The sequence below is a fragment of the Montipora foliosa genome, chromosome 11, assembly GCF_036669935.1.
Source record: "Montipora foliosa isolate CH-2021 chromosome 11, ASM3666993v2, whole genome shotgun sequence".
Taxonomy (NCBI): domain Eukaryota; kingdom Metazoa; phylum Cnidaria; class Anthozoa; order Scleractinia; family Acroporidae; genus Montipora; species Montipora foliosa.
In genome coordinates, this window is record NC_090879.1 from 25,815,313 (window position 1) to 25,840,410 (window position 25,098).

A 25,098-nucleotide genomic window follows, 5' to 3' on the forward strand; every position below is an offset into this window, starting at 1 on the left:
TCTTGAGGAAAAGTGCAAAATGGAAGGCAGAGGGATTTCGTTTGTTGTTTGGCAAATTTGCTGTGCTTCCAGGTGACGAAATGGCTAGATCTACCTTAAGTGCCGACGTTGAGTTTCACATCCTTCATAACTATCCCTGGGCAAAGCTTCCGTCAAATGTCAAACAGGTAAATAAATCCAACGTATTGCTGTATTAAAGTTAATCATTACGGAGAGTGAAGTCAAAGTGCACGGAGGATCAAGTCATTTTTATCGAAAATCGTAACGCTTCAAGAAGCAACCAAGCTTCAGTTTGAATGGTCAGACACTTGTTTCTTATCTTCTGAGCTGTGAAGAAGCATCTGCCCTTCTCGAGAACTGAAGTATCTTTGGAGGGGAGGTCAAAGTTTCCGGGGGACTGGGATACGCTGTTAACACATTTGTCTGAAATTTTAACATTTTTGAATCATTCATACATGTGTTAAGCTTACTATGTTACGCTTTCGTTTTTAGTCGCTGTTTAACAGCCAGAAGGAGTGGGAAAAGTGTGTTTTTGATTACAGTGTGCGGAACCAGTTACGATATCGCGGAAATATAGGTGAGGTGTTTAACACGTCACTTTCACCTTTATCTTAGATCAGAGCATAACTCTTTCAAATTATCATTATGCTTATACGAGTTATAAATTATTTTATTATTCATCAACTTTTAAAAAAACGTATCAGGTGCTTACATAGTACAGTAAAACCTCGATTATCCGGACTCGTGGGGACTGGGCTAAATAGTCCGGGTAATCGAGAGTCCGGATAATGAAAAATATGAATATTAATGAGCCAAAAAACAAAATTGATCTTTGCTGAATAAAGTATGAATGGAGGGCTTTATCAAGCTGTTCATTATGTACCACTTTCAATGAATTTCGTTTTTGTCCTTCATCACTCACTAACTTGTCGGCGAATTTCATGATTTCATCCTTGTTTTTAAAATAATCGACTGTTTATATTTTATGGAGATGATGAATTTGTTTTGGCGCGAATCTTCGTTGTGTTCTTCAAACCACGCCGATTAAGCTAATGGAGCATGGAATTTCACTCAGCAGTGTAGCACACTGAGCCAATCAGACCTCAGTCAAATGCACTCTATTAGTTATGGCACGTCTTAGCATGAAACGTGTACAGATTTGTATTTTGAAGCAAAAAAATGCAGTTTGAACCAGACTTTCTTCTCATAATTTGAAGGAAAAATATTTTGCTGGTGATCATAAAATATGACTCACAAGTACACACAAGTACTGCGGGCTCGTATTATGCTTTGCTAAACCGCTGACAACATAATGCAGCACGATGTTTTTACGACTAAAATTTGGGAAATTGCAATGAAATTTAACTCCAAGTTCCACTGACTGTAGACAACTGTATTAGGTATTCTTGACTTCCATGATTCACTGGATTTTTTTCATTCACTGGAAACAAAACACAAACATTTACAGAAGACTTTGTAATGAACTCTGAACTCTTTGTCTTCTTCCCTTTTTGGCCATTGTCTCTTTCTTCTCTCCGGGTATGGCAAGGTCGAAAGGTATAGCTTTGTTCTCTTTCTTCTCTCCGGGTATGGCAAGGTCGAAAGGTATAGCTTCACCATAGTTATCTCAGTTGATTATAGCTTCATTACAGTATTACATCCATAACATAAGTTCAATCACAGCCAGCCACAAGGGTAAGCCCTTGGGCAAAAGAGTTTTCTCGATTACTTACAAGCCTGCTTTTATACTTTTACTCTAAGCATCTAGAAAGTTCTGTTGCTATTAATAGTGTATTACAAGGTGTATTATTTGTGGAAACTGCTGAGTCTGGAAGGTAAGGCAATTCTAGAAAGGCAATTCTAGAAAAGGCAATTCTAGAAAGGCAATTCTAGTAAGGCAATTCTAGAAAAGTCTGGGATTGCATGACATATAAACTAAAAGTAATTCTGATGGTCATAACAATATTCTTATAAGAAATGATTTAGAAATACATGAAACAAGAAATATAAGTGACAGAAACCGACGTTTCGGTGCATCTTGCGCCATTATCAAGGTTACAAAGATAAAATGCGGTTTGTGAAAAGGCTAAGTACAAAAGAATTTGCACAAAAGAGTGCCAAGCTAATTACATGAATACTTTAGCACAAAGAGAATCCGACCGTATATTCAATGCTGGTTTAAGATATTGAATACACAGCATTTCATTAACAAGGCAGTCAAATTTGTTCGTTCATTTCTTGATTACATTGAAGCGTGCTAAGAAATTGTTCGGAACAGCAGTGTTATGTTCTTTGCAATAATACCTGTAAATAGATGACGCCTTTTGACACCTTCACACGCGCGTTGAGGGACACCGTCAAAAGGCGTCATCTATTTACAGGCATTATTGCAAAAAACAACACTGCAGCAGCTGTTCCGAACAATTTCTTAGCACGCTTCAATGTAATCAAGATATGCACGAACAAATTTAACTGCCTTGTTAATGAAATGCTGTGTATTCAATATCTTAAACCAGCATTGAATATACAGTCGGATTCTCTTCGTGCTAAAGTATTCATGTAATTAGCTTGGCACTCTTTTATGCAAATTCTTTTGTACTTAGCCTTTTCACAAACCGCATTTTATCTTTGTAACCTTGATAATGGCGCAAGATGCACCGAAATGTCGGTTTCTGTCACTTACATTTCTTGTTTCATGCATAACAATATTATTAATAATAAAATTACAGGATAATTAAAACTAAAAACTTGTAATAGTGTGTTTTAGAGTTCTTTCATTTATTGAGTGTCTTTACTCTAAATAATAATTATTTTATTTTTCTTAGTGCGGCAAGTCAGAAGGGATGAGAGAAAGTATTATGAAGATTTACTGCAGTACAGTAAACAACATCTTATGGTGAGCTTGAGGAAAATATGCAAGAGACAGGGTTTTCAGATGCAGGTTTACAGCAGACAGCCTTGTCTGTAAAGTAGGATCGTGGTAAAAATAAGGAAACTGGTTTTTCTGCTAACAAACTGACTTTGCCTGCAGGAGTGGAGCCGATAAAGACAGCAAAGTACAGCTGTAAGTGGTGATAATTTTCGCTCGGAGCAGACTGCTTCTGATATTTACCCTGTCTGTCGTGACAAAAAGGTCATAATATGGAACAAAATATCTCTGGAACTGCCACACGTGTGGGACATTAATACTGTTTATTAATACTGTATGCCTAAAAGTTTGTCTCTTCAATCAATATGTTGGTATTTTCCAATTCTAACCAGAACGTCAGCCAGACCTTTCAATTCGTTAATTTGAACAACACTTACATGACACCAGACTCTTTTTGTTTTTAACTATTCACTGTGTAAAGTGGTTATTTTTAAGTCAACACCATCCTCTTCTTTTCAAAGAACTTTTATTATGTAATTAGTTATACAGTGTATCACTAACTAACTATAAATAATTTTTATTAGTCTTTAATATTGCACTAAAGAATGTATTCTTTCTCTTCAAACCGTGTTAACCAACTTTTTTTATTGAAAAATGATTGTGGATAAAATTTTGCCCATGTTTTATTGAATTTCCTGCCACTTACTGGTAATATCAAAAGAAATTTGAAAGCTATTCCTTGCCTGTTTGCTTTAATTTGAATCTCATACACCTAATATGCAAATGTTACCCTAGCAGGTTTCTTTTGCATATAAAGTTTGTTTTAGTGTTAACCAATTTATTGACACCTCAAACACCCTAGGATGTCCCAGCTGACAAGTATAATAATCATATGGCGTTAGACAGTAGGAGTAAAATCTGTTAAGTTTCACTTCCAGTGATCAATGGGTTAATGAAATAATATTTAGCTAAGCACAAATGAATGGAGATTTTGTGTCAATTAATGGGAAAAGGTGTACTTTTACTATACTTTGTGCAAAACCTAAATTGTACAAGTTTGCAACTTTGGCCTTGCCTTTGGTAAGGAACAGAACGTAAATGACTGTTGAAATGAATTTGGTGGGTGCAGGGATGGCGTAGTGGCGAGAGCACTCGCCTCCCACCAATGTGACCCAGGTTTGATTCCCAGACTCGGGGTCATATGTGGGTTGCGTTTGTTGGTTCTCTACTCTGCACAGAGAGGTTTTTCTCCGGGTACTCCGCTTTTCCCCTCTCCTCAAAAACCAAAATTTGATTTGATTTGCGTTAACTTGTTAATTTCAATTTACAGTGTCTCCGATTAGTGCTCTACAGCGCTAGAAGATTAGACACTTAAATAAAGTTCCTTTCCTTTCCTTTTTTTTCCCTTTTTTCCCTGTAGCTGTTTCCCTACCATTTGTCAGATGTGATTGTGAAAGGACTGCGGATCACTCCATTCTCATATTATTGTAGCATCATGGAGAACATCATGTCCAATGAAAGGAGTTATGACTCATTGCCTAACTTTACTGCGGCTGATTGTGAGTGCAAATTTTATGTCTGTATAAAAATGTTAGAGAAGTACCTGGCTTTGACAGGTATCCCATTCATGATTTCCAAAGATATCAGTGATGTAATGCGCAATTTTGATATCCAACATGAAGTTTATTAAGCTTTTGTTACCATATCCAACAATAAGGCAAGTGTCAGGGCTAGCATATTATTTTTGGTGAGCAGGTAAATGTATCTTCACTTGAGAACTGGAGTTTGGAATCCCGACACTTTGCGGCATAATTTGATTGTCTGTATTCCCAGATGCAAGTGAAGTTTGGGAGCTGCACAATGGGACACTTCATGACACTTACATGTATCAAAATTGTCATGCATCTATTTACAAGCATTTGGACAAGATGTCCAAGATGCAACAATAGTTTAATATGCATTTCTTAAGATTTTTTCTGATTTAGTTGGGAGGTGCCTTGCATGGGACTCCAGGTCCCGTTTGCACCTTACCTTTTGGCATGTACTAAAACCAGGAACACTGCAACACTCCGGAACACGGGAACACCGGAACACCCTGGAAGTAACCCCAAACCCTCAATTTGGCTAACCCCATACCTACAGTAGCTAGGCCTTAAGTTGGTTTTTAGGCCTAGGGTTAGTAGGGTTAGGGTTAGGGTTAGGGTTAGAGAGAGTTTTAGGCCAATAAAGTTGAAAAAACAAAACAAAACATGTCTCACTCTTAAAACTTGATTAAGATTGTACAATGTCTATTTTTATAGCTGTGATTTGCAAGCTACATGTAGCTATACTAGCCAGCACAAGGCAAAAAAATCATGTACATCTACATGCATGATCACAGAATTATACTGACAGTGGCTGGAATAAATAATTAGTGTCTTATGTAACATGAAGATTGCATCCATGTGATCTGTCTTATCGAAGTATTGTGTGCAGGCACAATTTTGGCAACTCTCGGTTTGGAGAGATCCAAACAAACTGAAAGATATGGCCTAGTATTATGATCCCAGAACTTGTAAAATTTCTTTGTTTTTAAAGGTCTACGTCTTCTGGCAGTTGGCAGGAATCAGTACATTGAACTGATGAATACATGTCGTTCATCCAAGGTATATTAATATTATATTAATATTATTAATATTAATTTTTGTAATACTGTATATGAAATACCTAGTTCATTTCATTGAAGATATTCATTTGGTGACATCTACAATACATTGTACACTGTAGATTGCACAGTCATGATTTAAAAATTCTTGCATAGTTATCTAGAAGAGCTAAATTTTGCAATTGAGATTGCTATTTTTCCATGCTAAGGTTTTTGCCCTTAACTGTACTTAATTAGTATATTAAAAATGTAAGATTTTTATAATAAAGAGGATTGTTACTTTGGATTTACTTGTTCTGCATTTTTGCCAGTCAAACAAACAACAATAATACAACATGTAATAATAATACTTCTTACTATATATCGTGTATAGCTGCATTAGGTGTCCTTCTGTTGAATTTCCTTTGCATTGATTCTAAGTTGATTTCTACATGTAAGCCTCTTGTTATACTCTCTAGAAATTCTTCAGAAAGAAGCCTGTCAGAGATCTATTACCCACAAAACCTGCTGTTTTAAAAGTCCTTGAACCCTGGTGGATGGTGCAAATTGGTTATGTGACAGAAGACGACATTAGGGTAAGCCTTGGGGCTGGTATGCAGTGCTTACAATGACTTCAAACAGAGATGTGAGTGGAAGAATCTTCCCTTAACTGTGGACTGCCAGGCTTTGCACAGGTCATGGAAACCCTGGAAAGTCATGGATTTCCAATTGTAAAATCCAGGCTTGCAAATTTTGGGAAATAAGCACAGCCTCACCTCACCTTGCCTCTTCCCACCTCCACACGTTTTCTCCAACTCTCCCTATCCCTCGCAGAAGCTCTTGCTTGTTCCCACGACCTCCAGCCTGCGTGCGATCTTTCTTTCTCCACCGTTCTGTGCCAGCTATAATAAGCACAAGTCATGAAAAATCAGTGCTATCTTTTGTGTTAATTTTCAGAAAACAAATGCTACAACCAGTCTATTTGTACATGTATCCTATTTTCGAGAGCCCTCCGTTTCATTTTATGGGCCATGTACATTTCAGGGTTTCTTAGGTCATGGATTTTGTGATAAAATTATATAGTCCATGAAAGATCTGGAAAAGTCTTGAAATGTTAGGACACAAAAAGTGTACGAAAGCTGGACTTCTTTGGCTTATTGGAACCAAAATTTGAGGTCTCATGTTACTGTGCCCTTCTGAATGATTGTAACTTTCAACCCACATTTCGCTTTTTCCTGACGCCAATCATGTTTCTAGTAACAGTTAGTTGACCATTAAAAACAGAAACCAACAAAGTTGATGGAAATTAACCAATCACAACACTGGATGTGACCAACTTTAACCATCTTGCTCAAGTGATTAACAGCAGTGAAAAACAGCTGTTGATTGAAATTTGAACTTCAGAGTCATACCTTCAATGAGTGATTGAGTAGATTGAGTGACTGCATGAGTTATTGCACTGTTACATAATCCCTTATTAATGCTGATTCATTACTTAACTATCTTTAATTACATGAAGATGTGTTCCAACGTCGAACATCAGGCCATTGATAAAGTTATAGACAAGGGTCCTCTGCAGGCTGGAGTATTGGACTTCAAAGTTGTTCAAGGTAACACAATGCAAATTTTACAGTCTGTGAACCGGGTATTTTTTTCATTAACCAATTGATAGTAAAATCGTCTGGCATTTGGCAGAGTAAAATACTTAAGTATGGACGGTTCAGGCCGGATTGGGAGTCAAGGGTTTAATTAATTAATGGGGACATTAATTAATTAATGTGAGTGATAACTCCCAGGGGTTCCCCATTGACGAGTAAAAACGTCTGGCCTAGTAAAATCGACTACTAAGTATGATTGGTTCAGGCCGGCTTTGAAGTGAAAGGGTTTAAATTGGTATTTGTTCTAGTTCTAATAATGTTATTTTTTCCCTTTCTTTCTCTGTTTTGTGAGCCTTTTGTGAGAGTATTCATGAGAGTGTAAAGAAAGGATTTTGGATTGATGATTGCTGGTGGTGAGGAGGGCTAAAAGAACTTGTCATGCATGGAAGGATAAAGCAAAAATTATTCACGATGTTATACACACATCTTGCTGTTGTTAAAATTAATTATAGCTACAGAGGAAATTATATACTGTTAATTGACAGTTATGAACTGCTTTGCACGAATGACACTGAGGGTTTTGAAATGAATGTTTGCCCTGCCTTTAATGCTGGAAAATATTTAGACACAAAATTGTTGTTTACATGTATGATGACTCAACCATTTGATTGACAGGTTTGTACACTAAGGGTCTTATTTACATTGACGTGCCAATTGCTGATGATGATTATATAGTAGGTGAGTGGATTGATATCTATAAGAAGATAGTTTTGAATGACAAATGTTCCTGGGTAGGGGTCCTGCCTGCTCAAGTGTCATATATACCGGTGCATGTATATATTTCAACTTCAAAGTAAAGAACAGTCCAACAGCTCTCTTATCCCAGTCCCAACTCAAGTCCTTTGGGCGATGTACATGTAACACAAGTGAATATTTATTATTTTATTATTTTATTTAAAATTTATGTTACTTGCACTGTGTTGTGTCTTGCCTTTTGACAGGAAATTATATTCAACTCAAAAACAAACTAAGGAAACTTTTTCACTTTAAATTTGCAGTCCCTCCCTTGGAAAATTTTGTGATGAACAGAGTTTTAGGAGACTATTTTGAAACTCTGATGTATAAAATATTCGTGTCAATAGACGAACACACAAACATTGCTGAGGTAAGTCTGAGTTTCTTCACCTTTAGTTACTATTTTTTGAAAGCCATGCAAATGAATTCATCATGTTTTGCACAGCTTTCACTTTCTTTCGTGTACATTGTTGTGCAGTGTTGGTCTAGAAAGTTTAAAAAATCGCAATGTTTTGGATAATAATTAATTTGTTCTGTGAAATTGAGGAGCATGCGTGGAGCATTTGTGGTAGCCTTGCCTTCCACCAGCTTCTTAAAAGTTGAACACCATGACCTGGCGCAATGTCCTTTAAAATGTTAATATGAGTTGAGTTTGATGGTTCTCTACTCTGCTCTGTGAGGTTTTTCTTCAGTCCTCTGGGTTTCTCCTCTCATTACTAAGAAAACGCTTTGCTCTGCTTTAATTTGATTTGATTTGATTTGATTTAATCAAGCAATTTCAATTACAGTCTCTTCAAGTAGTTGAGAGATTATCCATGGTCATGTCAACTTGAAACGTGCCTGGATAAAATGGTCCTTCTTCTTGTTCTTGTTCTCCTTGTCCATCATCATTATCATCTAATTTCTTCTTCTTTGTTGTCTTCTTCTTCTTCTTCTTCCTTTTTCCTTCTTCATCATCTTTGTCTTCATCTTCGTCTTCATCTTCATCTCCGTTGTCATCGCCTTCTTCATCTTTGTCTTCTTCGTCATCTCCTTTGTCTTCTCCTCTTTTTTCTTCTTCTGCTTCTTCTTCAAAGTTTGGCTAAATTCCAAATTCATTAAATCCTTGACTAAATGCATGTCTGGTGAAATGTTTTCACTCACCTCAGACACAAATCAACATTAAGTTTGGCAGCCAACACCAACATAATTTGTGAGTTAATGTTATTGCAACATGTTGCATCCAGCACTGATAGGTGATTTTCTGCAAACATTTTGCTTTAGTTTGTAATGGGCCTGACTAGTATTTCATATTGTTTCATATTATTGTTCCTTTTTGAAAGCTTTCACTGAAATTTATATTCATAGTTTCTATGCTCTTAATTTTCAGTTAGCAAGTGTATTACAAATTGATTTGCAGTTGGTAAAGGTGAGCTGTCTTTTACATTTTCATTTTAATCAATTAGGTGATGAAATCTTAATTATTAATTTTGTCTAGAGATGCAGGACAGTAGTTAGATGGACATGCAATTTTGATATCCAGTGTGAAGTTTTTCCTTAAGTCTAAGCATTCACTACCTATTTCCAACAATCAGGTAAGTGTTAGGATTTAAATTACAGCATTATAAATTATTTAGGTGAATTATAATTTGCTCCATTTATGTTAACTTGAAGGCAGAGTTTAACAAATAATTGGCAAAATTAAGAATAATTATCAGCTGTTATTAATTATCAATTTATTGAACGAAGTGATGTATGAAATGAATCAGATAATTTATTGAAATGCAGATATGAAATCAAGTAAAGCTATGATCCTTGCAGTTATGAACGCAATTGCTTTGCAATTGTGTAGAGAAGGCTGAAAAATTCAGGACTTCAACGGGGTTTGAACCCGTGACTGGGTCACCAGTTCAAACTCTTGTTGATGTCCTGAATTTTTCAGGCTTCTCTACGCCATTGCTAAAGTTGCATTCATAACTGCGAAGGTCATAGCTTTACTTGATATCAATTTATTGCTGTCTGTATTCCTTGATGCAAGCAATTTTAGTGTTAATAAGGAGGAAAAAAACTAGGGGACACTTATGATGCTTACTAAACTCAGAGAGCATTAATTTTAATCATGTGCATTTCTGTGCATATCTGTGAATAAAAAAAAAAAATGAAACATTATTTCGGATACAGTAAACACCCGCATATAAGAACACTTTTTTCAGGTTTAAGGCTGATCGTGTTCTTATTTGAGGGGTGCTTAGTGAGAAATCAGCCTGAAAGTGTTCTTAAAGTGTTCTTAAGATTGGTTTTAGAAATGCTTCAAATTATATATTACTAGAGGTTTAATTAACATACAATGCTGCTTTGTAATGGTCCTGAACACCATAGTACTTTGATATAAGTTACTGTATTGTATTGTTTCCTTATCCCAATACCCTTTCCCGTTGTATTAAGAACATGTTTTATTTATCAGGCTGAATTTGTTCTTATTTATATGGTGATTTATTGGCAATATTTCAGCCTGATGTTCTTAATCCACTGGTTCTTACAGGGGGTGTATTAGAAAAGCATTCTGTGTTTTGATTTGTCTGAGGATGGTGTCTGTATTAAAGTGTGGCATTCTATATCCTATAATTTCAAAAAGTTTAATAAGGTTCCCGTGACCCAATTATGGCCTTTTTGCATCCAAGTTTTTTTAAGGTTGATTTTCCCACTTACCATGCACTCATCAAAATAAATTAATATTTATTTTTCTTTAGTGTCGTAATTAAGTTACTATGGCCAACACAAACACATGACTAAAGGGTTCAAAATCTAAATATTATTCTTTTGTTTGTTCAGAATGCTGTCTCAGTGTATATTCGACTAGGATTTGCCCACAAGAAAGGAGTAGAAATTGATGAATCAAAACTACATAAGTCCTGGACAGAAAAAGTCAATAATTTAACTATTAAAAGGTGAGAGAGTTGTGGTGGCCGCAGTAACTTACAGTGTGTTGTTTGTCTCAAGATGAAGTCACTTTTGATTTATTTAAAAAGAATTTCACAATGAACAGTACTGTCATTGAAACTAAAACTAAACTTTCTTTTGGGCTGTGAATCTCTCAGAGGACAGTAAGTACTGTTCATGAACTATCTTTGGTTCTCATAAAACAAAATCCAATAGCCCTTAACAGTTTTTCGTCCTATGTGATTTTACAAAATTTGTGTGTGGGCTGAATTTCAGTTCGCCACCTGCTTTGTTTCCTGTTAGTCTTGTTTTCTCCCTTATCAAAATCGACTCTCAGCTAACTACATCTGACGGATGTGTTGCTGTGCTTTGGAATTATACACGGACAGTATAGCAGTTGCCATATGGTTTTGGGCTGCTCTTGTAGAGCTTTTCCCTCGTAACCCAGTTCCCAGACTGCAAGGAAGGTTATTAGCGTGGCTATGTATTGGCTATAAGGATCTATGATGATGATGATGATGATGATGATGATGTATTGCTGTCATTATCTTCCTGCTGGTGCTTCATTTATTTTTCTCGTCTGATTCTGTTCTTAGATACAGTAGTAAAGAAAACCTCTTGTTGTTAGATCTGAATAATCTACCGGACAAACCCAACTCTGTGTTGTCGTCATCAGACAGTATACCAAATGAGTCACAGGAAACCAATGGTGAATTATCAACACCAGGTACAGTGTATGATACCAGCATTCGTTACTGGTGTATGTTAAACTTTTGAGAGGTCTCAAGAAATGTACAAAAGAAATGTAGTGCACCTTTATTCACGAGAATTGCCTTTTTTGTTGCCAAGGCCTCTCACAGAAAAAGGCACAAGAATCTTCTTCTTTCCATATATCTCGTGTAAGACTACCTTGTTGTGAAGGAAAAGTGTTTACTTAGCAGTTTGAAGAGAAGCATATGACATTGAAGCGTGTAACTTGGCAACTCTTTTCCTTGAAACAAAGCTGAGGCTTTTAGGACACCAATTTTATGCCCAAGTATGGACACAAATAAAGATCGAACTGCACCCGCGGGAAAGTCAGGGTTGTAACGAGGTATTATGGGATCAGGGATCAAAGGCCTGAAGGTTTTATTCAACAGGGAAATCTTTATCATTTTTGCCTCAATAGCCCATCTTCTAGTCTATCAGCTAAAAAATCAGTACTGAATATTGAAAACGCTTTGCATAATGAGCTACCTGCGAGACTTTTAGAATTCGAAATTTTACAAAGAATGTACGGTATGGGTTTCTTCAGCGCTTTTGCCCACCCAAAAATTTATCGGTTTGGAAATTTGACTGAGTTAACACGTTCTTTTACCTGTAAACAATGACGTTAGCAAAGATTTCAGCTGTAAGAGAACATCTTGAAATGCATATCAATGTAATAAATCTAAGCTATTGGCCAATATTTCCACCTTAGTGTGCTCAAACTCTCCACTAGTTTTTTCAAGTGTAGTTGAAGTTGATTGAGTTAAGTCGCATCTTGAAAATGAGTTAGGCAAACCTTTCTTCCTTTGCTCTTCATGAAGTTCTATGGTACATTATTGTCCGAAAAAAAATGTTGTTAATAAACAGATGTAGCACAAAGGTAGCCAAAATACTTTCATGCACACGGGACACAATCCCTTTAAGCTACATGTAAATGTAGGCTTAACTTTGAGCTGTGGTGGGCGCCTTACCGTGCAATCTCGTCCTGCAAATGGGCGCTTTATTCGAACAAAACAGTATCATTTCAAAACCCATCTGAAAGCACTTAACCAGTTGCCTATTAATAAAACCTGACAGAGGCGAATTCCTCTTTCTTGTGTCCTTTTTTCTTTTCAACTTTTTCAGTTGAAAGTACCTCTATGGGAACACACAAAAGAATTGCTTTTCTGTTTGACTCCACGCTGACTGCATTTCTTATGATGGGCAACTTATCACCGGTAAGGTGGGATCTATCTATACTTTTGCATGAATATATCTTATTACACTAGCATTATTTCAGTCCCAGGGCGTGTATTGGTTTTTCATGGAAGACCTAGAAATTAAAACATACCAGTCGAAAAAAATTCAATCTCAAGGGCTGATGTATAGCACCTTTTTATGGCCTTAAAACTTCTCAGGCCAAAATGTACTTTGCACCTTCTAAAGAAAGATGTAACTTCAAGTTACTGAAAGTTTGGCAATAGACCAATTTCGATATTTTAAAATTCAGTCCTAAACAGAAAGCATCATCTCGAGGCTCTGGGGAACAAATATAAGGATTTGTATGAGTTTATTCCCCAGAGCCTCGAGATGATGCCTTTTGTTTAGGACTGAATTTTAATACATCGAAAGTGGGCTATTGGTAGTAATTTATTTTTCGTCATGAAAACATGCCGAAGAGATTAGGCTTTTGGAGCCAAAAACGTTTCCTTTAAAATTTTTTTTTTTCGAAAAACGCTTTCATTTTTCGCAGCTATCAATCAGTCACTGTAGCAGAATGGGTAGGTGATTGACATCCGCCATTGTGTGATTGGCAGATGTCAATCTACCCTGTTGGGATGCGTGAGTTGGTCAGGAAGCCTTTGAAAGCGTTGGCCCAATTTTTCAAATGGTTAATGGTTTATGCAAAAGTCTCATAAAACTGAAAAACGAAAATTTATGCTACCATCATGATCCCAGTCATTTGTCATTACGTGTAGTAGCTTTGTTGCTTATATTAATTAAAAGAAATAAAATACGTGGTTTCATTTTCAGGGTTTAAAAAGTCATGCAGTCACTATGTTTGAAGTTGGAAAGCTTACAGACGAATCTTTAGACAGCTTTCTCGGTGAACTTGAAAAGGTATGGGTTTTTTTTTTTCTAAACAAAGGAGGAAAAAACAGGTTTCAGTTACAGTATACCTCGTGTTCAAGGCAAAACCTGAAAATCGAATGCTGAGAATAACCGAGGCATGATATTTTTTGGAAGTCCCAATTTGAAACGATTTTTGTAGGCGAAAGGTCATTGCATTCATGAATTCGCAAAGAAGTTGCAAGAAGGGGACTGGAATCCATGGCCGTGCGACTGCGCTGTACACTGTTCTACCGCTGGCCATTGGTTCGAGTCTCGTTCAAATTTTTTTGTCGGGCGGTAAGTACTTCATGTATCCCTTATTATAATGTATTTAAATATAAGGTATTTAGACAAATACTCATACACATCCGTATACATATAGATAATACATGGGTATATATGTGGTACTCGCGGGAATATGTTATAGTTTAAATACACTATAATAGGGGATACATGAAGTATCTAGGTGTCGGGCTTCTTTGCCGCTGCTCAAGTGTGGTGACCTTTGGCTTTGAAAAATCTCTGGAAATCATGGAAACCATGGTGGAAAAAAAAAACTTATTATAATCGCAAAGAATTTGCTTCACAAGAACTCAGAAGAGGAGATCAAGGATATCCTCCTGGATGGGACAACCCAGACGCCGTGTTGGCACACGGTGAAAGACCTCCACAAAGCAGTTTTTTCTGTGCAAAAAGGAAAACATTACCCTGCGAGCAGTTGGTTTCTCCTACGCTTCCCGAGAGAGAAACCGCTGCGAGCAACTGTTAGTAGGGAGCTTAAGCAACGAGAACGGCGACGGCAACGAGAGCGTCATCTCAAAATATAAATTTGCGTTATTTTAATCGCTTTGTGACTATTTCAACGTTTTTAATATGACAAGGGTGTGGTAATTCCTCAAAAATGACACCAGTCGGAATGGCACTCAATTTCGGGGAGAAAATGAAAATTTATCCTCAAGTGCTGACGTTCTTCATAAAACCATAAACTTGGCTATTTCACGTTGTTGTTTTGCTGACGACGACAACGAAATGGACAAAAGTGAAAAACGCACGTGCAGGGCGTGCAAAGCTATTGTTTTTACCCACTAAATATGCAAATTTGTGACGTTCTCGTTGCCGTCGCCGTTGTCGTTGCTTAAGCTCCCTAGTTTCTTTGAGTGAGCCGCCGTCCAGCGCCAAGGACGAATAAATTAAATTTGAACCGGTAAAACGAGTTAGTAAACTTGTTTTGGCGCTTGCGCGTGCGTTCAGCTACGTAACTGCTGCGTTTGGGCGAGCCTGCTGTGTAGGGATTTCCCGCGAAATAAGACGCAGTGATGTCAAATACATCACGTGGTGTGTGACGTACTTCGCACATGCTCGATGGAAAATCAAACGGTCGCTCGCAGTGGTTTCTCTCTCGGGAAGCGTAGGAGAAACCAACCGTTCCCAGGGTAGGAAAACATCGGCTCGTTGGAATATGCTTGCCAAAGCATACAATTGCGCAGCATAATTCAGAAGTTATCACCACCAGCCAGCGGTACAATCAAAGTCTTTGTTTGATAGCTTGGCACATTCACAACAACAACAACAACAACATCATACATTATTTTAATCTATCAGCTCCTCAGATTCTGCCGTAAACATCGGTGTGTTTTTTGATAAACATATGCACTACGAAGCTCAAGTTAGTGCTATCTGTGAAGCTTCTTTTTTTTTCATCTGCGCAATATATCTCGCTTGAGGAAATACGTTTTTACTGAAAGCACCAAGGTTCACGCTCTCATCACCTGCAAGCTAGACAACTGCAATTCACTCCTTTATCTGCTTTATGGCATACGGCAGTATCCTATTCAAAGGCTCCAGATGGTACAAAATTGCGCCACAAGGCTGGTATTTAACAAAAGAACGTTTTAGCATGTTACACCTCCTTAACTGCATGATTTGCATTGGCTCTCCATAAAACAACGCGTTGTCTTCAAAATCTTGGTAACTGCACACGAGGCACTGAATGGACTCGCTCCTGGCTATATTACCGACCTTCTTGGCAGATATGTTCCAACGCGACTTCTACGATCCTCTAATCAGTTGTTACTGAATGTTCCAAGTACAAACACTGTTTCGTATGGAGAACGCACTTTCAGCGTTGCAACGCCGAAACTGTGGAATTCTGTTCCATTCGAAATTAGATCTGCCGAAAACTTGAATCAATTTAAATCTAAATTGAAAACCTAACTTTCCGTGGATCTTGATATTATTTCACTTTTTATTGTTAATAATCTCTGTTTATAGTTTTTAGGATCTTTTTTATATTTCTATGTAGTTTTAATATTTCTTGTTAAGCGCTTTAGAGCTTTGTATAAAGCGCTATGTAAGTGATGAATTATTATTATTATTATCTTTGCGCAAATTTCTAAAATACAGTAATACACAACCCACATCTCAGTATTGCAGCTGAGCGAGGCCACGTCCCTTTAAACCTCGACGACGCCAACGGTGTTGTGGCTGTCCTTTTCTCTCCAGCAGAAGTGGCCAGCTTGGCGTAATGTCTCTAAAAAGGCTTGTGGTGTATGAGGCCACCCAAGCAGAAACAGCCACAAGTCAAAAAGGGACTTTGCCGAGTGCTGGAACATATAGATGTAAAACTGTGGCTTTGTAAGTTCCATTCGTTATTCTTCAGAAGAGAGTAACATCTAATCTATCTCAATCGTGGCGTGCTTACAAGCGTGTTTTTGCGTGAATTTGTTTTTTTTTTGCGTCTGTGGCGATTAGTCTTTAGATCGGATTGACGGCGAGTACAAATTTTCAGCTTCGAGCACGCGCATTGGGGTTTTTGGAGTCGAGTTGTCATTTCTCAAGTGCGCCGACGCAAGACTTGAATTCATGCTGCGATTTGAAGGTCGCTAATGTGGCTTGTTGCCCGTGCATAGGTTGACAGCGTGGCTGAAGGAGAAGCTCAGAGATACTTTGACCATGCTATCACCCTGAGGGACACCATCTTGTTTCTGAGGTACAACAGGGACCTCGGTTTGAAGCCGGATCAAGTCCCTGCTAAGGGCTTAGGTGAGTGACCATCCTTGGAGCCAGTTCCCTATTTAGCGATCATGATATGTTACGCGCGAAGGAAGATCGAGCGAACCTGTGCGGACCCCTTTTCAAAAATCTTTTTTTAGACGGGACTTCGTCGGTCGACAGTCCTCTGTCAAGCTTTTGACCGTCAATGTCTTACTCCCCTGGAGGTACCTGGCGGCTAGCTTTTTCATTCTCCCCATCTATCTTGAAAAGTGTTTCTGGTTTCAGCAATGATACACTCTTTTACGCTCCAACCTGGAGGGTCAGGCGTTTCAATTAGAGTAGCCTTTTACCTGAAACTGCCCGGCATAGTTGAATCCACCATTTAGGGACAGAGGTCCCATTTGGTCTAGCTTTCAAGATCCCTTAGCGCGCAAATGTCACCACCACTTTAAGACTCGACGCTTAGAGAAGACATGCACATGAAATGGTCATCTTTAAAAATACTCGGTTTGAGCTGGTTGAGTCTCTCAAACTAAAAGCACGAATTCGCATCTAGTTGCAGTTTTAACATAGTTTGGCTAATTTCCAGCCCTTTATTTGCCATGTCTCCCCCGCAGATCTGCTGCGCTGTGAAAGTCTGAACAGTCTAGATTCTGCAGCCTGTGGTCGAGTTCTGCAGAAAAACTACAGGTGATTTAAAAACCTTGCCCATAAACTTGTACCTAAGGTTGAGCGATGTTGAAATTTCAAGAAGGACGTCAATACCAATGTTGAGTTTTGTGCTATCCTGTAGCAATAACCTGATTTTAGATATTTGAGGGTTGCAATTGTGCTTTCTTTTGTTTTGAGACCATTACTGTGCACTCTGAAAGGGGCAAGCAAATATATATGCATTCCCTACATTTGAACAAGAGAATTCGAAAATTAAGGATCCGTTGCCTGGGTCCAAGTTAGCAGAAAAGGGCATTTCCATGCAGACAACCTGTGCAATGGTCGCGAAATACTAGCGAAAACAAGTAACTGTTTGATATAAGGTTTTCTTTCGATTGGTTGAGAAGTGGCAGGAAAGATCCCAGCGCAAAATCAAGGCAATTGCGAAATAGTTCAGAAAGCCTCTTTTAAAGGTTTTTTTTTTTTAGAAACTTGTGTTTAAGAATAGACTTGGGAATTAGGGTACTGATACAACGAAATGTTTTAAGGTAGGCTCCTACTTTTCAGGGTATGGTAAAAGTGGTCTCCACTCTCAGAAAATTCAGCCTTTGGGAGGGTAGGTACGGCTACATGTAGCCAAGCAAATTAACTTTTCTTCAAGCGTCTTAAGTCTACGCCGTTGATCTTTACGTTTTAGTTTGTTGGTATCCATGGCTCCTCTTAGTCACGAGATTCGCCCAGTAACGAGTTGTTGCCCGCCGCACTTTGGCCCAGCGGTACCTGAAGTGAACTCAGTGTGGTTCAAACTATTCATATATGACCAAGTGAAAAGTGGACCACCCTCGCTTCTTCTGGTCAAAGGAACTCGACTTAGAAGGCTACCCAAGATTTTTCAGGTAAAGTAAGGAAATTGGTGGTAAAAATGACAAGGTGAAGAAAGAAATCTCTTTTATGGGATGGTCACCCGGGAATACTCGGAAAAACTCCGAGTGCTCCTTTGTGAGGAATCGAACCTACGACCTTCCGATTACTAGTTCGGGTGCTCTGCCACTGAGCTATAGGAGAATCGTCAGTGGTGACTCGGGGATACTCGGAAAAAATCCGAGTGCTCCTTTGCAGGAGTCGAGCCGACGACCTTCCGATTACTAATTCGGATGCTCTGCCACTGAGCTATAGGAGACTCGTCAGTGGTGATTCGGGGATACTCGGAAAAAATCCGAGTGCACCTTTGCAGGAGTCGAGCCGACGACCTTCCGATTACTAATTCGGATGCTCTGCCACTGAGCTATAGGAGACTCGTCAGTGGTGATTCGGGGATACTCGGAAAAAATCCGAGTGCACCTTTGCAGGAGTCGAGCCGACGACCTTCCGATTACTAATTCGGATGCTCTGCCACTGAGCTATAGGAGACTCGTGGGAGCTACAGTAGGCCCACGAGCGATCCTCCTTTGACTCTCAGGAATGATCAGTATATGTGAATTCTCCTCACAATTTCAATGAAATGTCAGTCAGACAGGTATTGAGAACGAAGATTATTATCAGCTTAAGTGGTGTGATCTTGATATAACACCAAATTCTCACGACTACCCAACAAAGAAATCTATGATACTAGTTAGGAGAATGAACGTTTCGATCGTGGGAGTGAAATGGTTAAACAAGGTTCACTCCAAACAAGATTTTTAGAGAAAAAAAAAATGAAGGCGACTTGAGAGCATTTGATTTTGTAGAATCTTATGGCATCAATGGTTGTTTTCAGGACTATGAAAGATTGATGATAACTACATGGGGTCATGATCCAGCCATTGTTGCTGTGTCGAATGTATTGATCGCGTTGAACGACTCGCTGTCTCATTCTGCTGTTCTTGTGCAGGTGAGCTTAATAACTTAAGTTAAGTCTGCTACGAGCCTAGTGGCCCATCAGGCGCTAATTTCCGGTTACTGTAGCATGAAGCGACTAGGAGTATTTGTACTCTCCCCTGGATGGGATGCTAGTCCATCGCAGGGTTACCCCCAGCATTAAACTCGCCGGTACCCATTTATAGACCTGGGTGAAAAGAGGCAACGTGAGAGTAAAGTGTCTTGCCCAAGAACACAACACAATGACGTCCCTGGCCAGGGCTCGAACCCGGACAACTCGATCCGGAGTCCAGCGCGCTAACCGTTGGGCCACCCGCGCCTTAACTTAAGCAGAGATTAAATTAAAAATCATTTTCATTAGAGAGTTCCTGAAACCCTAAACATAGGAGACTCGAGAGAAAATTAAAACATTAGAGAAAATAGAGAAAGTAGAGAAAGTTAAACATTTTTTCTGCCTTTAAACACAGGGCCACGGTGTCCACACTGAGGGTGATGTCGTATATGTTCCTTTCCCTCTGGACTGCAAATATGGTAAGCGTTCGTGAGGAGTAATAATAGAGAGAATAGGGAGCTTACGAAACGAGGACGACGACGGCTACGAGGACTTCATTCAAAAATACAAATTCGCGTTATTCGTATCACTACGAAACTATTTCATGTCGCTTCATGTTAAAAATGTGTAGTAACTGTCGAGGAATTAAACTGGTATGAGTGGGCTGGAAGAGTAGAGAGAGAACTTCGTAAAACTCCTGCTTATAACTCGCATATAAAACCCTGTTTAACGACCACGAGGTAAATCCGTTCTGATGGTGGAGCCAATATTAATACAATTTACCCTCTGGATTAAGATTCGCTCTCCTCGCCTGTGTTTTCCTTGTTTACATCTGGTCATTCGGATAAATCCTTGACTATTGCTACTAATAAGAATTTCTTTAAATCAGTCTTAAATGATTCACACGGAGGTGTCTTTCGCATGGATAGTGGAATAATGTTTCATACTCTTGGTCCGTTTGCCTGAAAAGCCTTAAGCTGGTTCTGAGCATAGGAGCATAAAAAGAACTTGCTGTTCTAGTGTTATCACCAAAAGCTTTAAAATTTCTGCACCTTTTGGCTGAATCTTGATTTCTCCTTCTCGGAAATGTTTCCAAATCTTAGAAACATTCGTCCCAGTACAATAAAAACCAAACATCTTTCAACAGGTCAGCCCTTCTCCGAAGACAACATGGAAGCTCATCCTATTATTCAGGAACTAGCAAAATGTCTGGACCTTGAACATTCGTGTGGATTCATCGCAATGCTCAAGCCATCGGTCAGTAAACAGGCGGCGAACGCTCGCCGAAGGACCATTTCGTCAAACTTCGGAATGCCGTTGCCTGCCATGAACGACCCTCAGTCGTTGTCGCCGCTCATCGTCGTCAACGATGCGGACAGCAGTACAGACTCGGTCAGCGACGAACAGAACGAAGAAAATGGCTCCGAGATGTTGATGGGCTCTGTTGATGATATGGTTATGGTTGGTGCGGGAAAAAAGGAAAGCAAAGATGATCTCGCTTGTCAGTGGCTTCCCTTAGACCTTTGTTTTGGTTTGCCGTTATTTGATGGTGACTTGAGCAAACAAGTCTATCAGAAGGTAGGTGGATACCGATGTGTGAGATGTCGTTCTGAGATATAAATCGTTCAAGGTGCGTGCGATACTTTTCTGTGAAACCGTTTTTTTTTTTTTTTTTTGTCGTTGTTGTTGTACGAGTACTCTCGGCCGTATTCGTTTTTAATCTAACCCTAACCCTAATGTCGGACTTTTTATATTATTTTTTTCCTTCAGATCGCTTCCAAGGGTTTATGTCAAGATGAAAGGTAACGAAATTGAAATGTTTTCTCCGAGTTTTGTGTGCTTAATTGAAGTTAAGTGGCCATTTCGGCCTTTCACAATAGGCCAGTTTCTTATTCTAACGGTTGAACTGGATCTAGCATGAAATGGAGGCTAATGCGGGCAAATTAATTTGCATTTGAAAAGATTTGCCTGCATTAGCCTCCATTTCATGCTAGATCCAGTCCAGCCGTGAGAATTCGAAAATGATCTATTCCAACAGGCAATAAAACGAGCCAGTTGGAGCTTAAGGACGTTCGCGCCAATTGTTTCTGCGCATCCTTACTGCGCACGCAAATGCACACGCCACGTCATACACGAGCGCGCGCACTAAGTAATAAAATGAGAAATGATAGGGCAAAAGGCCATTGCTATAGCTTTGCCTGGACTTAATGCTCTTGGACGTTCGGTGACCCCTATTTTTCTTTGCAGAAACGGATTTTATTTACAATTATCTCCACGTTGTCCAAAAATGAACAAAAAATCAATGTGGGAAGTTAAAAAAATTTCAAGATTTCTGCTCATGGGACATCAAATCCTGCCATCTTGCGGCTGCAAGGCGCGTGAAACTGTGGTCGCTAAATGCGAACTTGATCTTTAAGAAACCTCATAAGTTGACTAAATTCACTTAATTAGTCCACTTAAACAATATTTGGCTGAGAAGATTTCACTTCAAAGATTTAATTGCAATATATTTGGGTTTACAGACACTGGCCTTATTCGCTAACAAAGCCCGATTTTGTCACATTTTGGGTGTTTTTCCGGGCATGTTCTCTCCAAAACGAAGTCGGTGACCCCCCATTTTTTTTACATTTCTGACATAACTAACTCATTATCTTACCATGGTAAAAGTTTCAGAAAAAAATCAATGTTGAAAAATTTTCGCGCGAACGTCCTTAAATGACTGCGGTTGATGTCATTCTTCTTATTGGTTGCAAAAAATGGCGCGAGATTTTTAAGTCAATCACTAAGTGAAGCCGGTATATCTTTAATCTTGAATGTGAAGTTTTCAAAGGCAGCATACAAGTACGATTCTAAGAAATAACTTTCATGTTAAACCGAAGCGTGTGATACATACGAAAGCAAACGCAAATCTAAACCAATGCAATCGACCTCTTTAGCTTGTACGTTTTGTTTTCCCATTTCAGACCACGTGATGTTCTCGAGGGAATCCTCTTTTTTTTTTTTCATAAGTTATTTTTACATAAGCACGTGCGTAAGGCGAAATTTGAAAGAAACTGTTGTTTTGAGTAACATCACGTGGTCTGAAAGAGGAAAACCAAACGTGCAAGCTAAAGAGGTCAATTGAGCACACCCAGAAACTCACAAGGGTTGAAATGTGTAACGGCCCCTTGTGTGCTAAGTACCATATTTGGAACAACAAGAGCGAGGGGTTTCCAAATATGGTACTTAGCACTGAAACATTCAACCAATCAGTTCGCATTGAATATTCGGAAGCTGTGAACTCGCGTTACACGTTTCAACCCTTGTGGGTTTCTGGCACACCCAAAAAAGAAAAAATTCAACTATCTACAGGCGATTTGGGGATTCCCTATCTGAGAAACAGACAAGCAAAGGTTTTCATCGAATAAAGATAAAAGCGAAAATGGCCTCATTTAAAAACAACGCAAGAGGTTTGTCGGACAACATGGAGACTCTTTTGCTGGGATCACTGATAAAATGGTAGCGAAATTTCCGTTTGGCACTTTTAGTAAAGCAGCAAAGTAAAAATAAAGCAATCTCGTTATGAAATCGACAATGCACTGAAAAACACTTTTCTTCTACAGTTTAAAGTTACTTGTTCACTCCAGCCGGAAACTTACTCTGCGTCTTCTGGACTTTATATCGAAACATCAGGTAGGTTATTCCGTTTCAGAATTTTTACGATGAATTTTTTTCAGCGAGACTGGTAACGACACGTCAGTTTACCAAACCTGTGGCATTTGTTTCTCATTTACAGGACTCCACGCTCTTCCAAGAATCAGACAATGATATGAACTCGTCTTTGCCTCAAGGGCTCGGTTCGTCGGCGTCTGTTATTCCATATCCAACACGAAACCTGTGCTTCGTCAACGGGACTCTGGGGGTCTGGGACGGCAGCTGACATAGACCAATGGCGTAATTTATCATAATAGAGCATCACCACTAGCTTCATCATCGACCAAGTTTTTTAACCGAAACAGACCACAATGTTTGCGTATGAATAGTGGTTAGTTTTGGTTCGCCAACTTGGCCGCCCCAACTGAAACGTTTTCAGTTGAGCCAGGTCCAAATGCATGCCGGGGGGAATTTTTCAGTGACAAAGTGTATTTGCTGATGTGGATGAAGCAACGAATACACTTGTTTGTGGGTCAGGAATGAATTTGATCTGCAAAGAAATGAAAACACATCAAGCGTGTTTGCAAAACATTGATTCTTCCGCGAGACCAAGTTTTGCGACACAGAAGCTAGCGTGAGCTCTCTGTGCTTAAAACCCGGCACATTTTTTTATCCACACCAGCGGACAAACTTCGGCATCGATGAAAATTATCCTTTAGAAATATTAAAGATATATCCACGACTGGCGTACTACTATTATGTTCGGTTAAATAATGAGACTTATCAGGATTTAATTCTCCAGAAATGACTGCCGTAGTTTTCAGATTTGGCGAGACGATGAGTTTAAATGTTCATTATGAGCCTTTATTATAGAACTTTATAAAGGCTTTTTTACAGAAAGACATGTGTTCAAACTTTTACACGAATTTAAGAATTGAATTCATTGTTGTTTCGAAATGCTATTTACGGATGAATAAAAATTGCAATTCCTCGTTTTTGGAGTAAAAGAAGATCCGTTTTATGAGCAAAATTCATGTCAAATTTGGCATTTTACGGGTAGTAAAATCTTCTCCCCTGAGCACCTGATTCGACTTGGATGCCGGCTTGTGTTAACAATGGGGAAGTTGTTTTGTTTGGTTCAGATGGATACAGTGATTGCTTCAGTGTCGAAGTACCATATTTTGGGCAAGCACAGCAGACGTACACAATTCAATTACCCAATCACCACGCAAGGAATTATTTGCTGCCGGCTTTCAGCGCGCAAAAATGCGTACGAGCCAGTCACCGATGAGTCTGCTTTCTCTTCTGATTGGCTTACACGTGGCGCGTGCTTTTTAACCCAGTCAACAAGGATCCTAATGTAATGGGCACGAAATCGATTAAATAACTTCTGACGTAATTAAAGGGGCTAGGTCACACTGTTTTAGGTAATTTTGTTTAATTTTGTTAGTTATGAGCTCTAAACGTCAAATTGGCAGAGCAAGAGTCTTTCATTTGCAAAATCACGGCCACGTAACAATTGAGAATGATTTTCCAGCTGTTTAAATCACATTTTGATATAAACTGATGTAAATTTGAAAAAAGGTGGGCCGACGTTTTTCAAATTTACCCAAATGCAATCCATTTCAATCCTCCCCAGTTTTGTCCATCCTTGTCCCTCCTTAGCTTTCCTGTGTTTTGTTTGAGTTCCTCTATAGTTTTGAGCCGTTATTTTGTTATTTCAGTTAATTCTATGACCATTTGATCAATGCTGAAATTGCCTAAAATTGCGTGACCTAGCCCCTTTAAGAACCATTCAATTGTATTCTCAGAATACGAAAGCGATTTTTCTCGTTGTTGCTTGAAAATTATTTTCTGCCACAATGTAGATCCGGCATCCATCACAGCTGTCCGTAGTTAATCGTCGCAATTCTATGCGAGAAACGAGGAGAACTTTAAAAATATCTTTTCGTTTTACTTACGCGGTCACTTAGAATGCAATGTATGTCCAAAAAGGTGATACGGACCAAAAAGAAAGCCAAGAAAAGTTTCCTTTCCTGGCCTTCCAGAAAGGTGATACCGACGAAGACAAAATATAAACTTTAAGAGTAATGGTTATAATAAGGGAGAATTCTTGTAAATAGGCTAATAATTTATTTTTACTCATATAGTACAAACGTACCATTTTGAAGTCAACTTTGTATTAGAGTTTAAAAGATTTAATAAAACATCTTGGATTTATGGTATTTGAGACAGGTCTGTTTCGTTAAAAATTTCGGTGGCCATGTTA

The 25,098-nt window shown here is 38.8% G+C and overlaps 1 protein-coding gene across 1 annotated transcript; it reads left to right on the top strand.

Annotated features, from left to right (window-relative positions):
* LOC137977501 (protein FAM91A1-like) lies at positions 1-25,057 on the top strand. Its single transcript, XM_068824742.1, has 23 exons — positions 1-167; positions 493-577; positions 2,826-2,896; positions 4,290-4,428; positions 5,447-5,514; positions 5,972-6,088; positions 7,012-7,102; positions 7,766-7,828; positions 8,149-8,255; positions 9,255-9,293; positions 10,697-10,812; positions 11,401-11,531; positions 12,677-12,768; positions 13,565-13,651; positions 16,552-16,684; positions 17,254-17,326; positions 17,985-18,183; positions 19,044-19,157; positions 19,612-19,675; positions 20,344-20,774; positions 20,967-20,998; positions 22,799-22,868; positions 22,972-25,057. The coding sequence occupies exons 1-23, from the start codon at positions 81-83 to the stop codon at positions 23,113-23,115; spliced, it is 2,553 nt and encodes an 850-aa protein (XP_068680843.1). The 5' UTR covers positions 1-80; the 3' UTR covers positions 23,116-25,057.
* The last annotated feature ends 41 nt before the right edge of the window (positions 25,058-25,098 follow it).